This window comes from Pseudorasbora parva, chromosome 9, assembly GCF_024679245.1.
Source record: "Pseudorasbora parva isolate DD20220531a chromosome 9, ASM2467924v1, whole genome shotgun sequence".
NCBI classification, from domain to species: Eukaryota; Metazoa; Chordata; class Actinopteri; order Cypriniformes; family Gobionidae; genus Pseudorasbora; species Pseudorasbora parva.
This window is the reverse complement of record NC_090180.1, coordinates 34,591,806-34,609,499: the sequence shown is the minus strand read 5'-3', so window position 1 is coordinate 34,609,499 and position 17,694 is coordinate 34,591,806. Positions and strand designations below refer to the sequence as shown.

The 17,694-nt window shown below is 36.6% G+C and overlaps 1 protein-coding gene across 1 annotated transcript in view; it reads left to right on the top strand.

The window, feature by feature from the left end:
• Positions 1 to 15,022, top strand: part of arhgef18a (rho/rac guanine nucleotide exchange factor (GEF) 18a) — a 28,345-nt gene extending 13,323 nt beyond the window's left edge. Inside the window, exons 2-20 of the mRNA XM_067452369.1 lie at positions 1,441 to 1,576; positions 5,184 to 5,276; positions 5,390 to 5,530; positions 5,629 to 5,879; positions 6,865 to 6,987; positions 7,117 to 7,234; positions 7,950 to 8,204; positions 8,363 to 8,439; positions 8,992 to 9,170; positions 9,527 to 9,588; positions 9,706 to 9,891; positions 11,039 to 11,146; positions 11,240 to 11,343; positions 11,439 to 11,504; positions 12,505 to 12,552; positions 12,706 to 13,182; positions 13,306 to 13,564; positions 13,663 to 13,764; positions 14,023 to 15,022. Of these exons, the coding sequence (XP_067308470.1) occupies positions 5,192 to 5,276; positions 5,390 to 5,530; positions 5,629 to 5,879; positions 6,865 to 6,987; positions 7,117 to 7,234; positions 7,950 to 8,204; positions 8,363 to 8,439; positions 8,992 to 9,170; positions 9,527 to 9,588; positions 9,706 to 9,891; positions 11,039 to 11,146; positions 11,240 to 11,343; positions 11,439 to 11,504; positions 12,505 to 12,552; positions 12,706 to 13,182; positions 13,306 to 13,564; positions 13,663 to 13,764; positions 14,023 to 14,180 (2,799 nt within the window). The 5' untranslated portion in view covers positions 1,441 to 1,576; positions 5,184 to 5,191 and the 3' untranslated portion in view covers positions 14,181 to 15,022. The remainder of the gene's footprint in view (positions 1 to 1,440; positions 1,577 to 5,183; positions 5,277 to 5,389; positions 5,531 to 5,628; positions 5,880 to 6,864; positions 6,988 to 7,116; positions 7,235 to 7,949; positions 8,205 to 8,362; positions 8,440 to 8,991; positions 9,171 to 9,526; positions 9,589 to 9,705; positions 9,892 to 11,038; positions 11,147 to 11,239; positions 11,344 to 11,438; positions 11,505 to 12,504; positions 12,553 to 12,705; positions 13,183 to 13,305; positions 13,565 to 13,662; positions 13,765 to 14,022) is intronic.
• The last annotated feature ends 2,672 nt before the right edge of the window (positions 15,023 to 17,694 follow it).

Sequence of the window (17,694 nt, the reverse complement as noted above, 5' to 3'; positions counted from 1 at the left end):
TGTTACATAGAATTAAGGCAGTTCTGAAGGCGAAAGGGAGTCAAACACAGTATTAGTATGGTGTTCCTAATAAACTATATATATACATTGTAAAAAATAAAATCAGGTCTTCAATTGAAATTTTTCAAGTGACTGATCAGATCTCAATTTTTCAGTTGGCCGAATTGAATTTCTCTGGATTAAATTGCATCAATACTGAAAAATGTACCAAATCACAGAATTTCAATTCAGCCACCTGAAGAATTTAGATGTGATCATGTGATCAGTCACTAGACAATTTTTAATTGGAGACATTATTTTTTTCTATTACATTGTGTTTCTTTTATATATATATAAAAACAATAATTTGTAAATTTGAAATTTTGTAAATCATTTGTTCAGTATTGTGCTCCAAAGCCTTACATGCCAGAAAATCAATAGGATAAGGCAAATTATATTCATGCAAATCTGCATTTTCATTCAAATTTTACTTTCCTCTGAATTTGTCAATAATGTTTTGCTCCAGTAAAGACTACAGTCCAAAATGAAAGATTCATCAAAGAAAGAAAAAAACTAGGCTGTTTACTGTAAAGTCATGTCTGTCTTCTGCTCTTTAACCTTGCCTGACATGAGCTTAGGAATGTGACAAACCAGTTAGCTGTTTCAGAGAAGAAACAGATTTGTTCTATTATCCTGAGCTCCTAGGAGTGAACTGGAGCCTTACAGTAACACCGCCCCGGCCCCTTCACTTGTGTTCACGTGTTGATGCTTTGCATTTGGCAAGACATTTATCCGAAGCGCATTCTATTCAATACATAGATTTCATTACATTTATATCAGTTTATCATTTATCTTCTTATCTGTTCATGCATTCCCTTGATCAGTCCTCCACTGCAGCATGTGCGTGTGCTGGAGTCAAACCAAAACAGATCATACCTGTATGTTCACCGGACGTGTAACTAGAGTGAATCATGTCAGATGCACTTCGGTAACCTTTACCTGCACTGCGATAGTCACGCAAAGACTATTAAAACTTTAAACCATAATGGCTATTCAGGGCTCTTCATTAATTTGATCTTACTCAGTACTACTGTTTAATTCAATGTCTTATAATTAATAATTGTCTCAAATTATTTTTATCAATTTTAAAGACATGACAAATTACTACCCCACTCACTGCCACTTAAATGAATATTTGAGGTTAATTGTGGTTTATAATAACTGCCAAATGCTGCCAATTATAACAGAAAATAGTTTCTAGTTTGGGAAACAATGGTAATGCATTTACAACTTTTCAGCTAAATGCACACATGTAAATCCTGGAAACCCTGTAACGTGTACATTGTATCTGTGTGAGGATACCAGGAAGGAACTATGTTGATGCATCTAAATTTGTATTTGATCTAGAATGTTCCTTTTAAAATAACAGACCCAAAGCTAACTTTCTGCTTCTATGCTCAGGTCTGACCGAGACAATTCATCCAGCGTTGGGCTGTATCTGCTCCATGACTTACCTGGCTGGCATGACCCTCTCACAGCGCAGATAAACCTGCATCCTCTAACTTTTAACCCCCTCTGGTTATCACTACAGTCACAGGTCAGTGCTCTGGCATTCTGGACAGGAACTGTAGTAACAGTACAGCTACTCAGGGGCGTAGCCATCTTTTCAGAAGTGAGGGGGACAGAAATGTCGTAATACCATTTTTTTTTTTTTTTGGACCAATATAATTTATCGCATCTCTTGCTTTTAATTGGGCAAGATATCAAATACACTGCTGAACAATAACCAATAATTAATATTTATAATATTATTCTCCTATTCTCCTTTTTTTTTTTTTTTTTGCCAATTTTATGATTGGTTTATATACTACAAACACTTGTGCATTAAGACTCCATAGATTTTATGCAATGTAAAAAAAATATATATATTCTGATGTAACTCATCTGTTCTCTATGTGAATATATAGTAAAATGTAATTTATTCCTGTGATCAAAGCTGAATTCATCATCATTACTCCAGTCTTCAGTGATCCTTCACTAATCATTCCCATATGAGGATCTGATGATCAACACACATTTAGGATTATTATCAGTTGTGCTGCTCATGGTGATGCTTAATTTTCTAAACATTTGTGGTAAAATTAAAAAAGAGAGAAATTAATACTTTTATTGATCAGACATGCATTAAATTGATCACAAGTGATATTTTTAATATTACAAATTAGATAATTTATTTAATAAATGCAAATAAATGCTGTCCATTGAACTTTCTATTCATTAAAGAATCCTGAAAAATAACATGTAGGCTATCATGGTTTCCACAACATTTTGGGAACTGTTTTCAACACAGATAATAATCATAAATGTTTCTTGATTATGAAATCCTCATATGAGAGTGATTAGTGAAGGATCATGTGACACTGAAGACTGGAGTAATGATGATAAATTCAGCTTTGATCACAGGAATAAATTACTATATATTCACATAGGGAAAAAAAGCGGTTTTAATTTATAATAATGTTCAAAATATTACTGTTTTAACTATTTTCGATTACATAAATGCAGCGTGGTGAGCAGAATAGGGCCTACTAAACATTAAAAAAAGCTGCATTATTCATATGATACTTTATTGTAAATAAATAGCCTACATTGAGATGACTTAAAAAACACACATAAAGCATATATTGTCGCAATTGTCTGATTGTCGTCGTCACGTTTCATCACTCATAACGATTGTTTTCCTTCAGCTGCAGCTCCAGCTTGACAGGGTATTACGAATCCACTTTTGGACTTTCTGTGAGAGCGCCCTCCTTATATTAAGATTCGGAAAAAATTACAGGTCATGCATAGATAATTTTTTGTCTCTGAATTTAAATCTTGATGTATTCACATTGGTTTCTATGTAAAAACACTTGCCCCTGACCTCAAGAAGCGCGCTATCAACCGAGTTTAGAGAAGGCTGTCGTTAGCGTCCCTGTTAACTTGTCCGCCCCCGCACAGGGTAACACTGGTTCGAATCCCGCTCGGAGCGGGTCGACTAGGATCGGTGAGACCCAGTAAAAGTGCGGGGGACGAAAATACATTTTATTAAAAGTGAGGGGGACACGTCCCCCGCGTCCCCCGCGTAATCTACGCCCATGCAGCTACTGCAAAATAACTTTTCTTGAGAAGAATAACTTGTAATTTGCTCATCATCTGATGATGTTAATTTACATTAAAATATATAAAGATACATAATGTCACAAAATATTTGTATTTCAAAGACGTACTGTTCTTTTTTTATTATACAATCCATAATAAGCATTTCAGTTTTCACCAAAAAAAATAAATAAAATAAAAAGCATAATAAGAAATGTTTTTGAGCAGCATATTATAACGATTTCTGAAGGATCTCAGCCTATTCTGATATAGCCAATTATTCAGAGAGAGATATCTGACGATAATGGTTGCTTGATTTTAAGGGTAAAAACCTCTGCAAAATAATACTGTAGTGTAAAACATACAGGGAGCTCTCTCCTTTGGTACATTGATATAATATTAGAGATAAAAAAGAACAACAGAGTAACAGATTAAACTATTTTATCTAAACTATTAACTGCTAGTTATTTTCAGATTTACAGTTAAACCAAAAATTATTCAGACACCAGATATATTTTTTTACTAGTAGATGCAGGACTCTATGGTTAATTTATGTAAGCAAGGATAGCTAAATAAAGTAAACTATTAAGCATTATACCCAAAACATCTCCATGCAGTGGACTACTAGTAAAAGTAATACTAATTTGGGCCAATTATTGGTTGATACATCGTTGAACCTTATATTACTGGTTTTACTGTATTTTTGAAACAATAAATGGTGAAAATAAAAGACTTCTTAAAAAAGTCTTGAATTGCTCTGAACTTTTAAAGAGTAGCATTGTGCTGATTGACCTGGTAAATAGCATGTTTAAGAAACCTGTTTATTTTTATGATTCCATTTGGTGGCACAAAAATTACAACAAAAAATTATGTCAAAAATGTATTATTTAGCCATTACAGGTTTATTAAAGGGGGGGTGAAATGCTGTTTCATGCATACTGAGCTTTTTACACTGTTAAAGACTTGGATTCCCATCCTAAAGTTAAAGTTTCAAAAACTAATGTTGGACGTTTGATGGAGTATTTCTGTGTTAAAAATACTCCTTCCAGTTTCTCACAAGTTTCGGCGAGTTTTTTACGAGTATGGCTCGACTTGACGTTAATAGATCAGAAGGTCCTTGTATGGGCCGTACGGGCTCTTCTCCCGGTAGGGTGCGCGCGCGCGTGACTAGAGCGAGAGAGGACCTGCACGCCCATAAAGACTCTCTCAGGTGCAGATCCACTCGATCCAGGCGCCGCGCTCCACTTTATTCCTATGGGTGACGTCGAGCGACTTCAACGCTTCAGCACAGCATTCCGGGAAGGCAGCGCTGCATTTGAACCGATTTGAACGCAGAAATGACGGGAAGCTTCACAACATCGCGGATCTCCACGGTCACTGCTGTCACAGGACTTCACCAAATCATACCAAAGAAGTGTGTTTTTGACGGAGCGGTCCCAGCGATAAAGGTTCGGTCCTGCTTTGGAAGCAGCCGGTGAGTAAAACTGCTTCAAATGTCTATGCTGTTGGCTCGTCGCGTGAGTAAACATCAGTAAACGACACGATCGCGTGCTTCGTCATTCAATTGCGCTAACGGATTGTGTTGTTCTATGTACACTAGTCTGACGTGCAAAGAGACAGTAAAGACACAAAAATGTTGACAGGCCACTAAATACAGTACGGACGTCCTGCTGTTGCCGTTTCTCCTGTTCAATTTATTTCAGCCTCCGAATGATTCTGGATCATTATCTGTATTAGCTGAGCTGCATAGCCATGAGTTTCTCCACGCTTGAGGATGTCACCGCTTTGCGCTCGTCATTCTTTAGCTCCGCCCACACGATACGCCTCCAGGCGCTCGTTTTTTTCCGGAAAGACTCGGTACAGCCCATATTTCTTTTATAAATATAATAAAACTAAAGACTTTTCGGAGATTTTATGAAGGATGCAATACTACTCTATAGGTACTCAAGATTGACATGAGATTGACTGAAACTGAGTGTTTCACCCCCCCTTTAAGACAAAATAGAGTATCTAACAGTGTTTCTTGCCTTTTTAATTGTCTTCTGGGTATCTTTTTGTTTTTTCAGAACATAAGATGGAAGAAATCGATTCTGTGAGAGTCAAGCCAGAAGATTCAAATGTCCTGTCCACAAACTCTGCTGACTCCATCAATATTGATGGTTGGCTATTTAACCTGTTTAGTGACTGTAGCCATGAGATTTAAACTTGTTGTCATCACACTTTTTGTTTGCTGATGGTAAGGGAAGTGTATATTTACTCCTCTTCTACACAGATGGACGTTATAATGAACTACGTGTAGAACTGGAAGCAGATGCTCGGGATTTTGAGGCTCCCACCTGGAGTTTAGCTGTTGACCAGCAATATTTAAAAAATTATTCCAAAGACGCCATTAAAAGACAAGACGTAATACATGGTAATGTTGTGATAACTTGTTTTTTTAATTTGTTGTCTTGTAGAAATTTAATGTAAGCAATGCATGAATTTTAAAGTTTGCTATTGTTTTTGTGACAGAGCTGATTCAGACTGAAATAAACCATGTGCGGACGCTAAAGCTGGTTTTGCGCGTATACATGCGAGAACTGCGTGAGACCCTGCAAATGGATGACACACGATTGGAAAGGCTTTTTCCGCAGGTGGAAAACCTGCTGCATGTGCACGAGCTTTTCCTCAATCGCCTTAAACAGCGAAGAATCGATTCCATGGAGGCAGGCAGTACCCAGAATTACTGCATCCACAGTATTGGAGACATCCTTATAGCACAGGTATATTTATCATATATCTGCTGTAGGATGTGCATAGATTTCCAAATATGTCAGGTGTTCTGACAGCCAATTTTAGACTTAATAGCTAGTTTTATGACAAATATTAATTTCTGTAGCTGCATGCTTTGGAACACAAAACTGTCAGTTAGCCAGTGTCCTTTTATAAGATCTTTGAATGCACATTCCCCAGAGCTGAGCTAAGAAGCTGGTGCTTCCTAAAAATAATAGAATTATTGTTTTAACATTAAATTAGGTTGCCATAAAATGGCCACAAAAATAATTTGGATTTTCAAGCTGTACTTAATGTATGAATGTTGCATTATAACAAAGTATCAAACCAGGTGTCATTTGTTTTAAATATATAGCGCATACACATTTTTCAAGACAAAATTTGATTGTTTGGCTCTAACTTTAATTTTATCCCCTCAAATCATCTTGACATGACATGTTTAACATCAATCTAATTTTCATATATATATATATTAATACACACATATATCCACACATGTAACTATCGTTATAGATTCTACTATATGTGTTTTATTGTTATTGTATTATTGTTTTTAATTACTGGGCTGATATACATAGCATAACATGCCATAATAAAAACACAATGATCATATTGTCATCTGTGGCTTTGTCCCATTTTACGCCTTAGTTGCATGGTTTCCAGATAAATAAAACAAAATTTTGTAAAAATTAAAATGGATTTCAATTTTGGCATCATATTAAAGTAATAAAAATAATCTTTAAAATATCTAGATAATGTTTTTTTATAATGCATGCATGAAAGGGTTAAAAAATCTCAGTCACCTAACTTTTGAATGGTAGTGTATGATTAAGTGTTTACATTTCATTTTCTTAGCAGAACGTAAAAATTTTGGTGTGTAAATATCCTGAATATTTCTTTATTAACTTATGGTATTGTTATGAAACTCGTTTATCTTTGGAACTCTCTGATTTGCATGTTTGTTTATGTGTGCAGTTCTCAGGCGACACGAGAGACAGACTGCAATACTACTATGGAGTGTTCTGCAGTCACCACACCGATGCGGTCAACTTCTTCAAAGACTTAATGCAAAACAAGAAGTTCCAGACTTTAATACGAGTAAGTCCTGACCTTTCGTTGTCATGTTTTAAAATGACTTGAAATGGTGTTTTGTAATATTCTTAACATTAATGTTATATTCAATGAATCATTTCACTTTCTGATCACAACACACTTTTCTGTCCTCAGAAAATATGTCAATTGTCCATTATACGGAGGTTAGGAATACCAGAGATTATTCTCCTTATAACACAGCGCATCACAAAATATCCAGTTCTGTTTGAACGTGTCATTAAATACACTGAAGGTACGTTTTTTTTACACAAGCAAGTTTACTTTGCTTTCAAGAAGAGAAGTATCTGTTCTGTTCTGTTTTGAGTTTGCATTGTTTCAGTGTTTGTTTGTTTTTAATGTAACTTAAAAATTAGGATATTCAAATTGTATTGAACACTTCTGTTCAGAAGTTTGGGGTCTGTAATTTTTGTATTAATTTATTTTCTAACGCTAACCAAGGTTGCATTTATTTTATAATGCAGAAGAAACAGTAATATTGTTAAATGTTATTCATATTAAAATAACAGTTTTATATTTTAATAATAAATTACTAAAATATTTAATAAAATATTTAAAATAATTTACTCCTGTGATGGCAAATCTGAATTTTCAGCAGTCGATTGGCACTCAAAAAACATTTGTTGTTGTTGTTAATAATAATAATAATAATAATAATATGTTATTATTAATAGTTAGCTTAGCGATTATGCTTAGCTAATTGTATAGTTTAGTCAGTTTTCCCCAATTACATATACATGGTAGAGCGGTGTAGTTTTTATGTAAAATGTATCGGTATGCATGTACTTATTCAGAGTTAAGCTTTTAATGTCACTTTTGCATGGCAGATTAAACTGTTTGTATAACCAGTTTTCTTTTAACACATTTATAACGGACACAAACAATATACAGTATACAAGCATGTCCATAAGTCAAGTCTTCGTTGATATGATTTTTCCTCTTCTTGACAGTTGACTCAGAGGAGCACAAGAACTTGGTACGAGGTCTGGACTTGCTGAAAGACACCATATCTCAAGTGAATACTCATGTGGATGAGTTTGAGAAAGCGGTAAGGCTGAGGGACTTGAGCAGTAAGCTGGAGCCCAAGTCCCAGGTCAAGATGACCCACGGGCGAGTGTTCCGCAGAGAGGACATGGTACAGGGTGAGAGGAGATTGCTTCATGAGGGCATGCTCAACTGGAGGGTAACTTCTAACAAAAGCAAAGGTGATAATTGTACCAGTGACATATCTATTAAAATCATGCTTGAACTTAGAGAGGAACTAAAACAGTATGGACCAGATGCTATAAGCCTTTTTTTCTGTAATTTAACTTTGATCATTTGATAGGGGACTGGTTTTCAGTATTTTCTCTCGTTCCTTTAGATGTCCTTGTCTTGCTGTTGTCAGATGTTTTACTGCTGTTACTGGAGAAAGATCAGAAACTTACCTTTGCCTCTCTGGTGAGCAGAATGTAATCATTTGCATTTTATTTATGTATAGCATACAGTAGGCTTGCTGCCTGTGTTATGCTGTCTTTGGCCGTACAACAATTAAATGACTTGTCCACCACGGCACCACTGACATTTTTCCTGTTTTATTTTGAAATAAAAACCATTTCGTTCAGATGGACTATAGTAGCTACAGTTATGAAACTGAAAGAGTCAGCAGCAGAAGTCAGATTTCACTTTGTTTGTGTTGAGAGTTAAAAGAGATGAGATAACTGACCAGGACGATCCAAGAGGATTTGATTCATTTACAAATATCTCATCTTGTAAAATGTGTGGCCAGTACGACTGCTCCTTGTACATTAAGTACATGTGATCACAAATTCGAAAGTTATTTCAATACCCTGCATATAGACAGCCACTCCCTCTATAGACAAAGCATGCATGATCGTGTCAAAAGCCAAAGTGGAAAGCATGCCCCCGGTGTTTTCAGTGTTGTCGCTGTTTATATACCAGTGTAATGGTTGTCGTGATCATTAAATGTCAGCTTGTTCTCTACCCCTGTAGGATGGTAAGCCTGCAGTGATTTCACTGCTGAAGCTCATTGTACGTGAAGTGGCTCATGACGAGAAGGCCATGTTTCTGATCTCCGCCTCCTCGGACACTCCAGAGATGTATGAGTTTCACACCTCCTCCGGAGAGGAGCGCAACACCTGGAGAGACAAAATCTGGAAGGCCGTGGAATGGTATGTTTCATAAACATAAACATTTTTAATACACTGCCATTCAAAAGTTTGTGTCTGTAATGTTTTTTTTAATGGTTTTTAAAGAAGTCTCTTATTCTCACCAAGGCTCCGAAATTACAATAGCATTACTTACAAAAAACATTATTACTCCTCCTCCTCCTTCTTCTATCATCATCATCATCATCATCATTATCATCATTATCATCATTATTATCAATGATGAATAAAATAAAATTCAGGATTCTTTGATGAAAGAATTATAGTTTAATAAGGATAAAATAATTTTAATCCAAGTAATATATAACATTTTGTCTGAGATTTTTTATTTATTTATTATTATTCTGATTATGTTTCAGCTGTCCAGAATATGAGGAAGAGGAGCCAGAGGAACTTTCTGTGAGGATCCGGGACTTTCAAAGTAACATGCAAATTTCTGTATCACAATCTATGACTTCATTCTTCCTTCCTCTACTGTAAAATATATTGTCACATGTAACATATTGGCTTTTCTTTTTCAATGCTGTTTTCTGAGTAGGGAAGCTTTGCATGCATGATGCCTTGATAGAGCAGAACCTTACAGAAAAGCTGAGGTTATTCACCAGCATTGCAGGCAATGTGACTGGTGTTACTGACATCTCACCAAGTGAGCGCCATCTGCTGCGTGGGAATGCTGCAGAGCCCATGCAGGGGAAACAACTTCTCGCCGCAGCCTTAAAAGATGGTGAGACTTGCACTACACAGCAGAAAGAAGAATCCATGTTTATATTCAGGATTGACATCTTATAATAGATTGAATCTTGAATCTTATAACAAAGAATAGATTGTAAGCTTGGGTTACCTTTTATTTTACATTTCAAGTGAGAAGCCCTCTTAAGTGCTGTTGTACTGTATTTTTAATTCATTTAGTGTGTTCTGTTGCTGTTTTAACATAAATAATATCTGTAAAGTTACGATGCTCAAAGTTCAAAGCAAAGGGAGATATTTTCTTTTAAAGAAATTGCTTTAAGGACAACAAACGGCTGGTAGATTACATAACTACTACCTAAGGACTACATAAGCATCCTCCCGGGTTAGTGACATCACATAAAATGATATTTACATAAATCCTGCCCCCGGGAACACACAACAAAGGCGGTGAGATTATCATGACCGAGTATGCTAATCAATGACTTCAAAATAGTTAACGCCACATCAGCTACATAACTTCATCAACTAACCGTTCAGGAACATCTTGTTGCATTCTACATGTTTTTACTTCTTCTTGAGTCTCTCCACCATTGTCTAACTCTGGTTTGAACTTCCAAAAAAGGCTAAAAAGTTGAATTGCCTGTATGCATGAGGTTATCACAGTTCTTGAAGCTCCGACCTATGAGCTGCAGCTCATTTGCATTTAAACTGACACACAAAAATAGCATGTTATTGCTCATATATACTTTGGGGAAATCAGAGACTTATTTTACGTCTTGTAAAAAGGGGCAGTCATCCAGCTCTTTAAAAAGTAATATTTTAAGACCTTTTTTTTTAGGTATTATTTAATGTATACCCAAACAGATGCTCGTCTGTCTAATAAAATACATACTATATTAATACTATATAAGCGTCTTTGGTGCTTCCATGGTTTCTACGGAAATCAAGGGTAGCGTGGATATGATGTAATTCACAGGCGACGCAATGACACAGACCATTACACTGGTTAAAACTGCTGATTTCTCTGGATTTGAACATTGTTGAAAACATTTGGAAAATGTAGTACACAAGTCAACAAAATGTTCTAGTGTTCTAGACATTGTTCTAGTGGTTTTTGTATATTTTAATATCAAAATTTTGAAGCATGGTTGATTGTAATCTATGTTTAAATATTTTTTCAGTGGAGATTTTACAGAACTTGCTGGTAAAATGTGAGCAGGGCCAAACTCCTGATGAGGGGATGGATCTGGTGACATTTCCCAAGAGTGATACCTACATGCTACCTGGAAGTAAGAGAACGTTTCTGTAAAAAATCTATTTCATGATATTAATGTAATAGTTACATATTCATTGCCCTTGACCGATGGACTGGTTGTTTGTAGATGATATTAGCAGTTTAGTGGAAAGAACGAGAGACAGAAGTCAGGGGCCCAACTCAGATCCTCAGCTCAGAGAGCTTTTTTCTAATGAGAACATGGAGCTGTCGGTGAGTTGACACTAGAGTTATCACACTTATTCTTTTCTTTTTTTGGAGAGGTACTGGTATAAACCAAAATGAATGTCTTGCTTTTGACCCATTAGGCAGATAAGGAAATGGCTCTACAGAGCTGGAGTGCTTATCTGTCAGTGTTCTTCCCTAAAGCAGAGGTGAGATAATATTCTGTGTGTTTGGAATAAAGAAGCCACTTTTACTCAACTTCTGATGATTGACAGTGTGATAGTGTATAGGCCACATTACAGTTATCTCTGATGGAAGCCAGCAAACAAACTGGGTCAGAGATCGCAAATTCTACTCGACCTAAAAAGCCTCTGCATATATCTAAAAATCTCTATGAACAGAAGCACATTAAAATGTGGATAAATCAACTCATCAACTTACAGTGTAAGGCCCTGTCCCAAATGGCACCCTTAACTCTCACGGTCTTCCTACGAGTCCGCACTTTCATGACATAACACGGCTTTCGTGAAGAAGTCTGCTGCAGAGTTTGCAAAAGTGTGCGTCGAGGGTGCATATCGATCGCAAAGCGGGCACTCGCAAACACTTCTGAAACCTCTGAAATGACAAATGGGACACCCTACGGTCTGAAAGTGCATATGAAGTGTGCCATTTGGGCCTAAGCCTCCTCCCCTTCCATTGTCAATTGCACTTGTTCCTGCTGTGTGTCCTTAAACTTGCAACCCGTGTGAGTGTCGAGTCTGAGGAGGAGGGGACGGGGCAAACAATATCTTGAATTTGGTCTGCAGTACCCATTTCAACCACTAGCTGCCATTCTTACATACAGCACCTTTAAATAAATACTTTACATGTATTAGCCTCAGAAACACCTGTTTTGATTTCAAACATATCGACATATCGTCTTTTGTTTTGCGTGGATTTGTTCATCTATTGACTATTGTCATTCCCTAAACAACCAAAATCCAATCCTATCTATCCGAACCTATGAAATTTGTTCATAAGAAATTTACTTTTTCATATCAAGTGCATTATATTATATTGTTTATATGTGAAATGAAAAGAACGCCTCTCTTTACATTTTTATGATGGATAAGGATTAAGTTTGCATTTTTTATTATGTCAAGACAACCTAACAGAAGCGACTACAGTTGTGTAACTTTTATTGAATGTAATCTGTTTTTATCTCCACAGCTTTACGACATTGTTACTAGATTGTCTCAGAAACTTTACAGCCTTCAGGTAATCCAAACTCTAAATGTGCATTGCATGTAGTGCATCCCTCTCATAATGATCCAATGATATTCAATGACATATGCCTATGCTAGTTTTACATAGAAAATTCATCTGTGTAGATCCAGATCAGCACAAATCTCTGTTCCCTTCTTTCCTCAGTCCATTGTCCAGCAGAAAGAGAGCCGCATCGAGATGCAACGTGCCACTATTGAGGAGCTGATGTCCCGACCTAGGGGCAACACTCTCCTGGAGAAGGAAAAGCATCGTAACCTGGAAAAGCAGCGCGAGGAGCAGATCGAATTCCAGCGGCTCCAGAATCAGCACAGACAGGAGCAGTTTCGGTGGGAGCAGGAAAGAGAAAGGCAAAGGGAGCAGGACGAGATCAGGGAGAAAGAGCTGAAGGAGAGAGAACTGGAATGTAGCAAACAGGAACAAAGGCTGGCAGAAGATAAACAGGAACTGGCCAGGTGCAGAGTGCAATACCAGGAGGATCTGGAGCGGCTCCGAGACTCTACGCGTAATGTGGCCAAGGAGAGAGAAAGGCTGGAGCAGTCTCAGAAGAAGTATAAGAAGTATGAGAAGAATGAGAACATACCCAACACTGCAACCTTTCCTCTGGAAATTGAACAGTTACAGGTTTGGGCATATCTGAGAAAAAAAATCTTCTAATGCCACAAAGATTTCATACTACTATTTTAGAAGTTTTTAATATGTGTGTCACTCTGATGTAAATGCACAAACTTGCCTTCCTGTCTCTAGTTACCTCCACCCTACCCCATATTGAATGTGGTTTCTCCCAGCTTTGAAGAGAGGCCTCCCTTGGTACCTCCACGCAGGGAGAGCATCACTGGCCCTCCTGTTAAAGCAGAAGTGCCCATCCACCTCATTAGTACCACCAACCAATTCCACAAACCTGGCTCTGTCCAACAGAAGATCCCCACCAAGCTGGCCGTCCAACCTAAAGGCAAGGAGAAGCACAGCAAGCACAGGAACTCCCACCAGCGCACCAACAGCGCAGGTAAGAACTGCTTCATGACCTTCTGGGCTGTGGTAAAGAGGTATCAGTGAGTTTTAGGCGATTTTTAATTTAACTTGGACATCTTCTCACACTTTTAGCTGGCATAGAGGTGTCTCAGCTAGTTCCCATCAAAGTTGCAGGGAAGGAAGGAGGCAGTTTAAGAGCCATGAGATCCAACAGTCCTCACCAACTCCATCCAGGTGAAACTTCTTTATTCTGTCTCTCATCTCACGTACAGCTTCTTTTTTTCTTAGGATTAGTCCTAAATTGTTTACATTTTTCTTTGTTTAAAGAGATATTTTTTACTCAGAACCTCAGATGTATTTTATTTTCATTACTTTCATTACTTACTATTCTAACACTTCTGTGTACATTGTGTATCTTTATATTACTTAAATGCAGCACTGTTTAAATCATTCATACTTGCTTCTAAATCCATTTCTGTGGTGTTTCTGCAGATATGTTTATGCCTCCAGAGAAGTTATCTAGCTCTGTGCCCTCTTATTCAGGAAATGGCACCAGGAAGCACAACAACAATCATAACACACACAGTACACTGCCAGGACAACGTAAAGCCAGAGACAATGCACCCGCAGAAGACATTTATTTCTTTTAATGACCCTGACTACAACAGGAATGCAGAGTATTTTGTTCCTCTAACATGACCTGTACGGTCGCAAATGTTTTTATCAAAGAAATGATTATCATGATTTCTGTTTTTACTCTTATTTTTACCTTTAATTGGGGGAACAATAGTTACAGGGGTAGTAAAAAAAACTATTTAGGAGGAATGATTCCTGGTATTTTTTTTCTGTTTCCTGACACACAGTATCCTGTTCAGTTCTGCATTACCAAGTGCTCTTTGTCTTAACCGTTTGTCATGCCTGTAAATAGCTGTTTTTAGTTATTTATTGTGATTTTATTTCAGGGATGTTTGGCCTCACAAGCGTTACGCTGCTAAGTCTTCGTGTTTATTGGAGTTATGTAATCGAGCTTCTCAGCTGTGACATAAAAAAAAATGTGTAGATGTATTTAATGTGTGAAATACAGGTTTGTTTTAAAGTGTACATTTGCTTTTAAAGTTTCTGCACAGAATCTTTTACATTGTTTTGCTTCTGTCAACTGGAAAATGTTTGGGCAAATATTTTGTAATTTTTATTTTTTAAGAAAAAAATGGCCTTGTTTTACTTGGGGATATATGCTCTTCGCTTCTAAATGTTAGAGGTACCTCTTATTTTAGTTCTCATTCATTTATACTGTATGTAAACCATGGCACATTTCTATTTGATAATTTTATTTTATTCTGAGAATATACAGACTTAATTAGAAACCGTACATTTGTAAATATTGCAGAGTGAATGCATTTTTTTTGTTCTCGCAGAAAAATGTTGCACTTTTTAAGTGCTCGCTATTCGCTTCGTGAAATGAACAAACATTAAACCTGGTTACTGACTTTTATTTCACATTGTTTGTATTTATTCAAAAGAAAGAGGGACAGTCAGCAACTCAAAAATACCATGAATCATGGCTATGTCCTATAAATGAATCACACAAAAAATCAGTTTGAATGAATTATTCAATGACACGGCACTTGTTGCCACCTACTGGCAATAGGTTGTTATGGGTACCAACTTTATTTTATTGCGTGTTTTTCAAAATGTGATTTACTCTATTTAGATCGCTACCATAGATATGCAGTTTATAAACTTTTATACGGGCACTTCTGTGATTTATTTGAATGTTTGTAACCGAAATAACGCTACTGTGTGGTTGAATTATCTGCTCCCTCTGGGTGATCGGTGGCATGGATGCAGATTAATTGTATGTTACCATTATCGTACTTGCCAAAACCAGGTTTAATAGACATGGCTGAAATAAATACAAATATTAAAATGATGCCTTCAAAAGCTGCATTCAGTCAAATGAACATGATGTAAGGTAAGCAGAGCAAGCTAAGACGGCGTCTCAGATGGATTCCTTCACACTGCAAGCGTAAGCTAAGCAGGGTGTATTTTTTTCGGCGCTCATGTTATGAACACAGGCAGTGTTCTTCAGAGTCCACCTGGAAAGACATGACACTTGTCTCATCGTGAAGGTTGAGAAGCACACAGTTCTCTATGATCCACACAATTTGCTTTATAAAGACTTGCAAGTGAATGAAAAGGCATGGGAGGAAGTTGGTGAGCGTGAGCGGCTCTTGGTGCTGATGGTAAGTCCTTTTAAAGTGTTTTTGACAATCTTTCGTTGTCTCACGAACGAACAACTAAATATGGATAGGTAAATAGAATATACATACATTAATATAGCACAGTATAGACATGTAGATAGACTATGATGTGCGTTATTTTGTCATTTTTAAAAAAACGTTTTTAGATAATTTGCTCATTTAGCCTATATCATTAAGAAGTTTCCTCTTAATTATTACAGTCATTTATGAATTATCTTTAAGAGGTTTATGATGGGTAATGCATGTAAATTTGATTGCCTATCCAATATTTCAAGACAATTTCCTGAAGTTTCTCTTTTTAGCAGTGTGCTTTTCATAGTGCGATGGCCTTTCTTTTATCAAAAACTCACACTAAACGAAATAAAAAAAAAACATCAGAAACAAGAGAAACAATTTTTAAAAATAAAATTAGCTTCATGATAAATCTTTGGTTTATTTCCATTTCAAATACATGAAAGAGAAATGCAAACTTATCCATTATAGAGTACTCTGTACACAACTGCGCGCGACAAACGCTGCCTGTGTGAAAGCAAAAAGTGCGCGCGCTGCTACTGCTTTACACACGCGCTGCTTCACGCTGCCTACTCCCTGCTTAAGCGTGCAGTGTGAAGCCTGCACAATACTTGGGAGTCTCTACTTGAAGTCTACTTTATTTGAGTGAAACATGTTCCATCTTCAGAAAGAAGGGCTTCTGAGGTCAACTTGATGTTTGCGTGGTTTTTACATTCAAAAACATCATAACCAATATGTAATAGGCCATTTTCTACACTGGTTTTGAGGCTCTCACCAAAACGCTGTGTTTTTATGGGCATGCAAGACTGGAGACTGAACGGGAATATTTCTGTTTTGAAATATAAAAAATCGCTGCTTCATCAGAATGTTATGAAACTTTCTTACTTTTCTAGCATTATATGCAAAAAATGCGTTCATGATTCGAGCATGCTAACCTGTCGTAAATAAAAATTACACAGTAGAGGGGTGACACTCAAAACATCAAGAGTGTGATATTGACACATCCACTCACACACACACCTATGAAAAACTGAACCTATGAACCACATTTGGAATTTGACACATTGGAATGATATGAAACTTGGTGACTTTTCTAGCATTATGTAAAAGGGCATGGAGGGCATGATTCGAGCATGCGAAGTGGTCGTAAAAAATACTTGGGGACACACATTTTGATGTAAGTTATTCAACTAAATTATCCAAATAAAATGAATTTATTAGTTCTTAATTAATTGTATAAACTATAATACGGATCTGCCACCATTTTTTGCTATATGATAAATTAAAAGCTGATAAGATCACCGTTTTCTCCAGAACAACTGTACAGCCGAATCAAATTTCGTTGCTAAATTGTCCTGTTTAACACTTCGAAGCTGCTTTGAAACAATCGTCATTATAAAAGCGCTATTTAAATAAACTTGACTTGAGCTCTTCGGTCAAAAATCCAATATCATTCATCTGCGGCCAAAAATGGTCGTTATCATGCTGGGTTTCCGTTTTCACCAACTGGAACGCCTTCTTCTTCTTCTTCTTCTTCTTCTTCTTCTTCTTCTTCTTCTTCTTCACCTTTTCTGCTGAACTGCTAGCTGTCAACATCCAGATTATCATGTTCAACATTCGCTGCTGGTTAGTTTTTCTCAAAGAGAAGCTTCAAAATAAGATAAGAAAAAAACACAAAAATCAATATTTCTAACAAAAAATGTTTTTATCTAAAATGTTCTAATAAATAGTATAGATTTTTTAATATATTCAAATCCATCTAAAAAACATGTGTGTACTAAATACTAAATGTGTTCAAAAGAGAACCTCCCGCCCATGGTTGCATAATTTCTTAAATCGTTCAAAAAAAGGGCTCTAATCTGGCTTCAAATAACATTTTAATTTGGAGGCT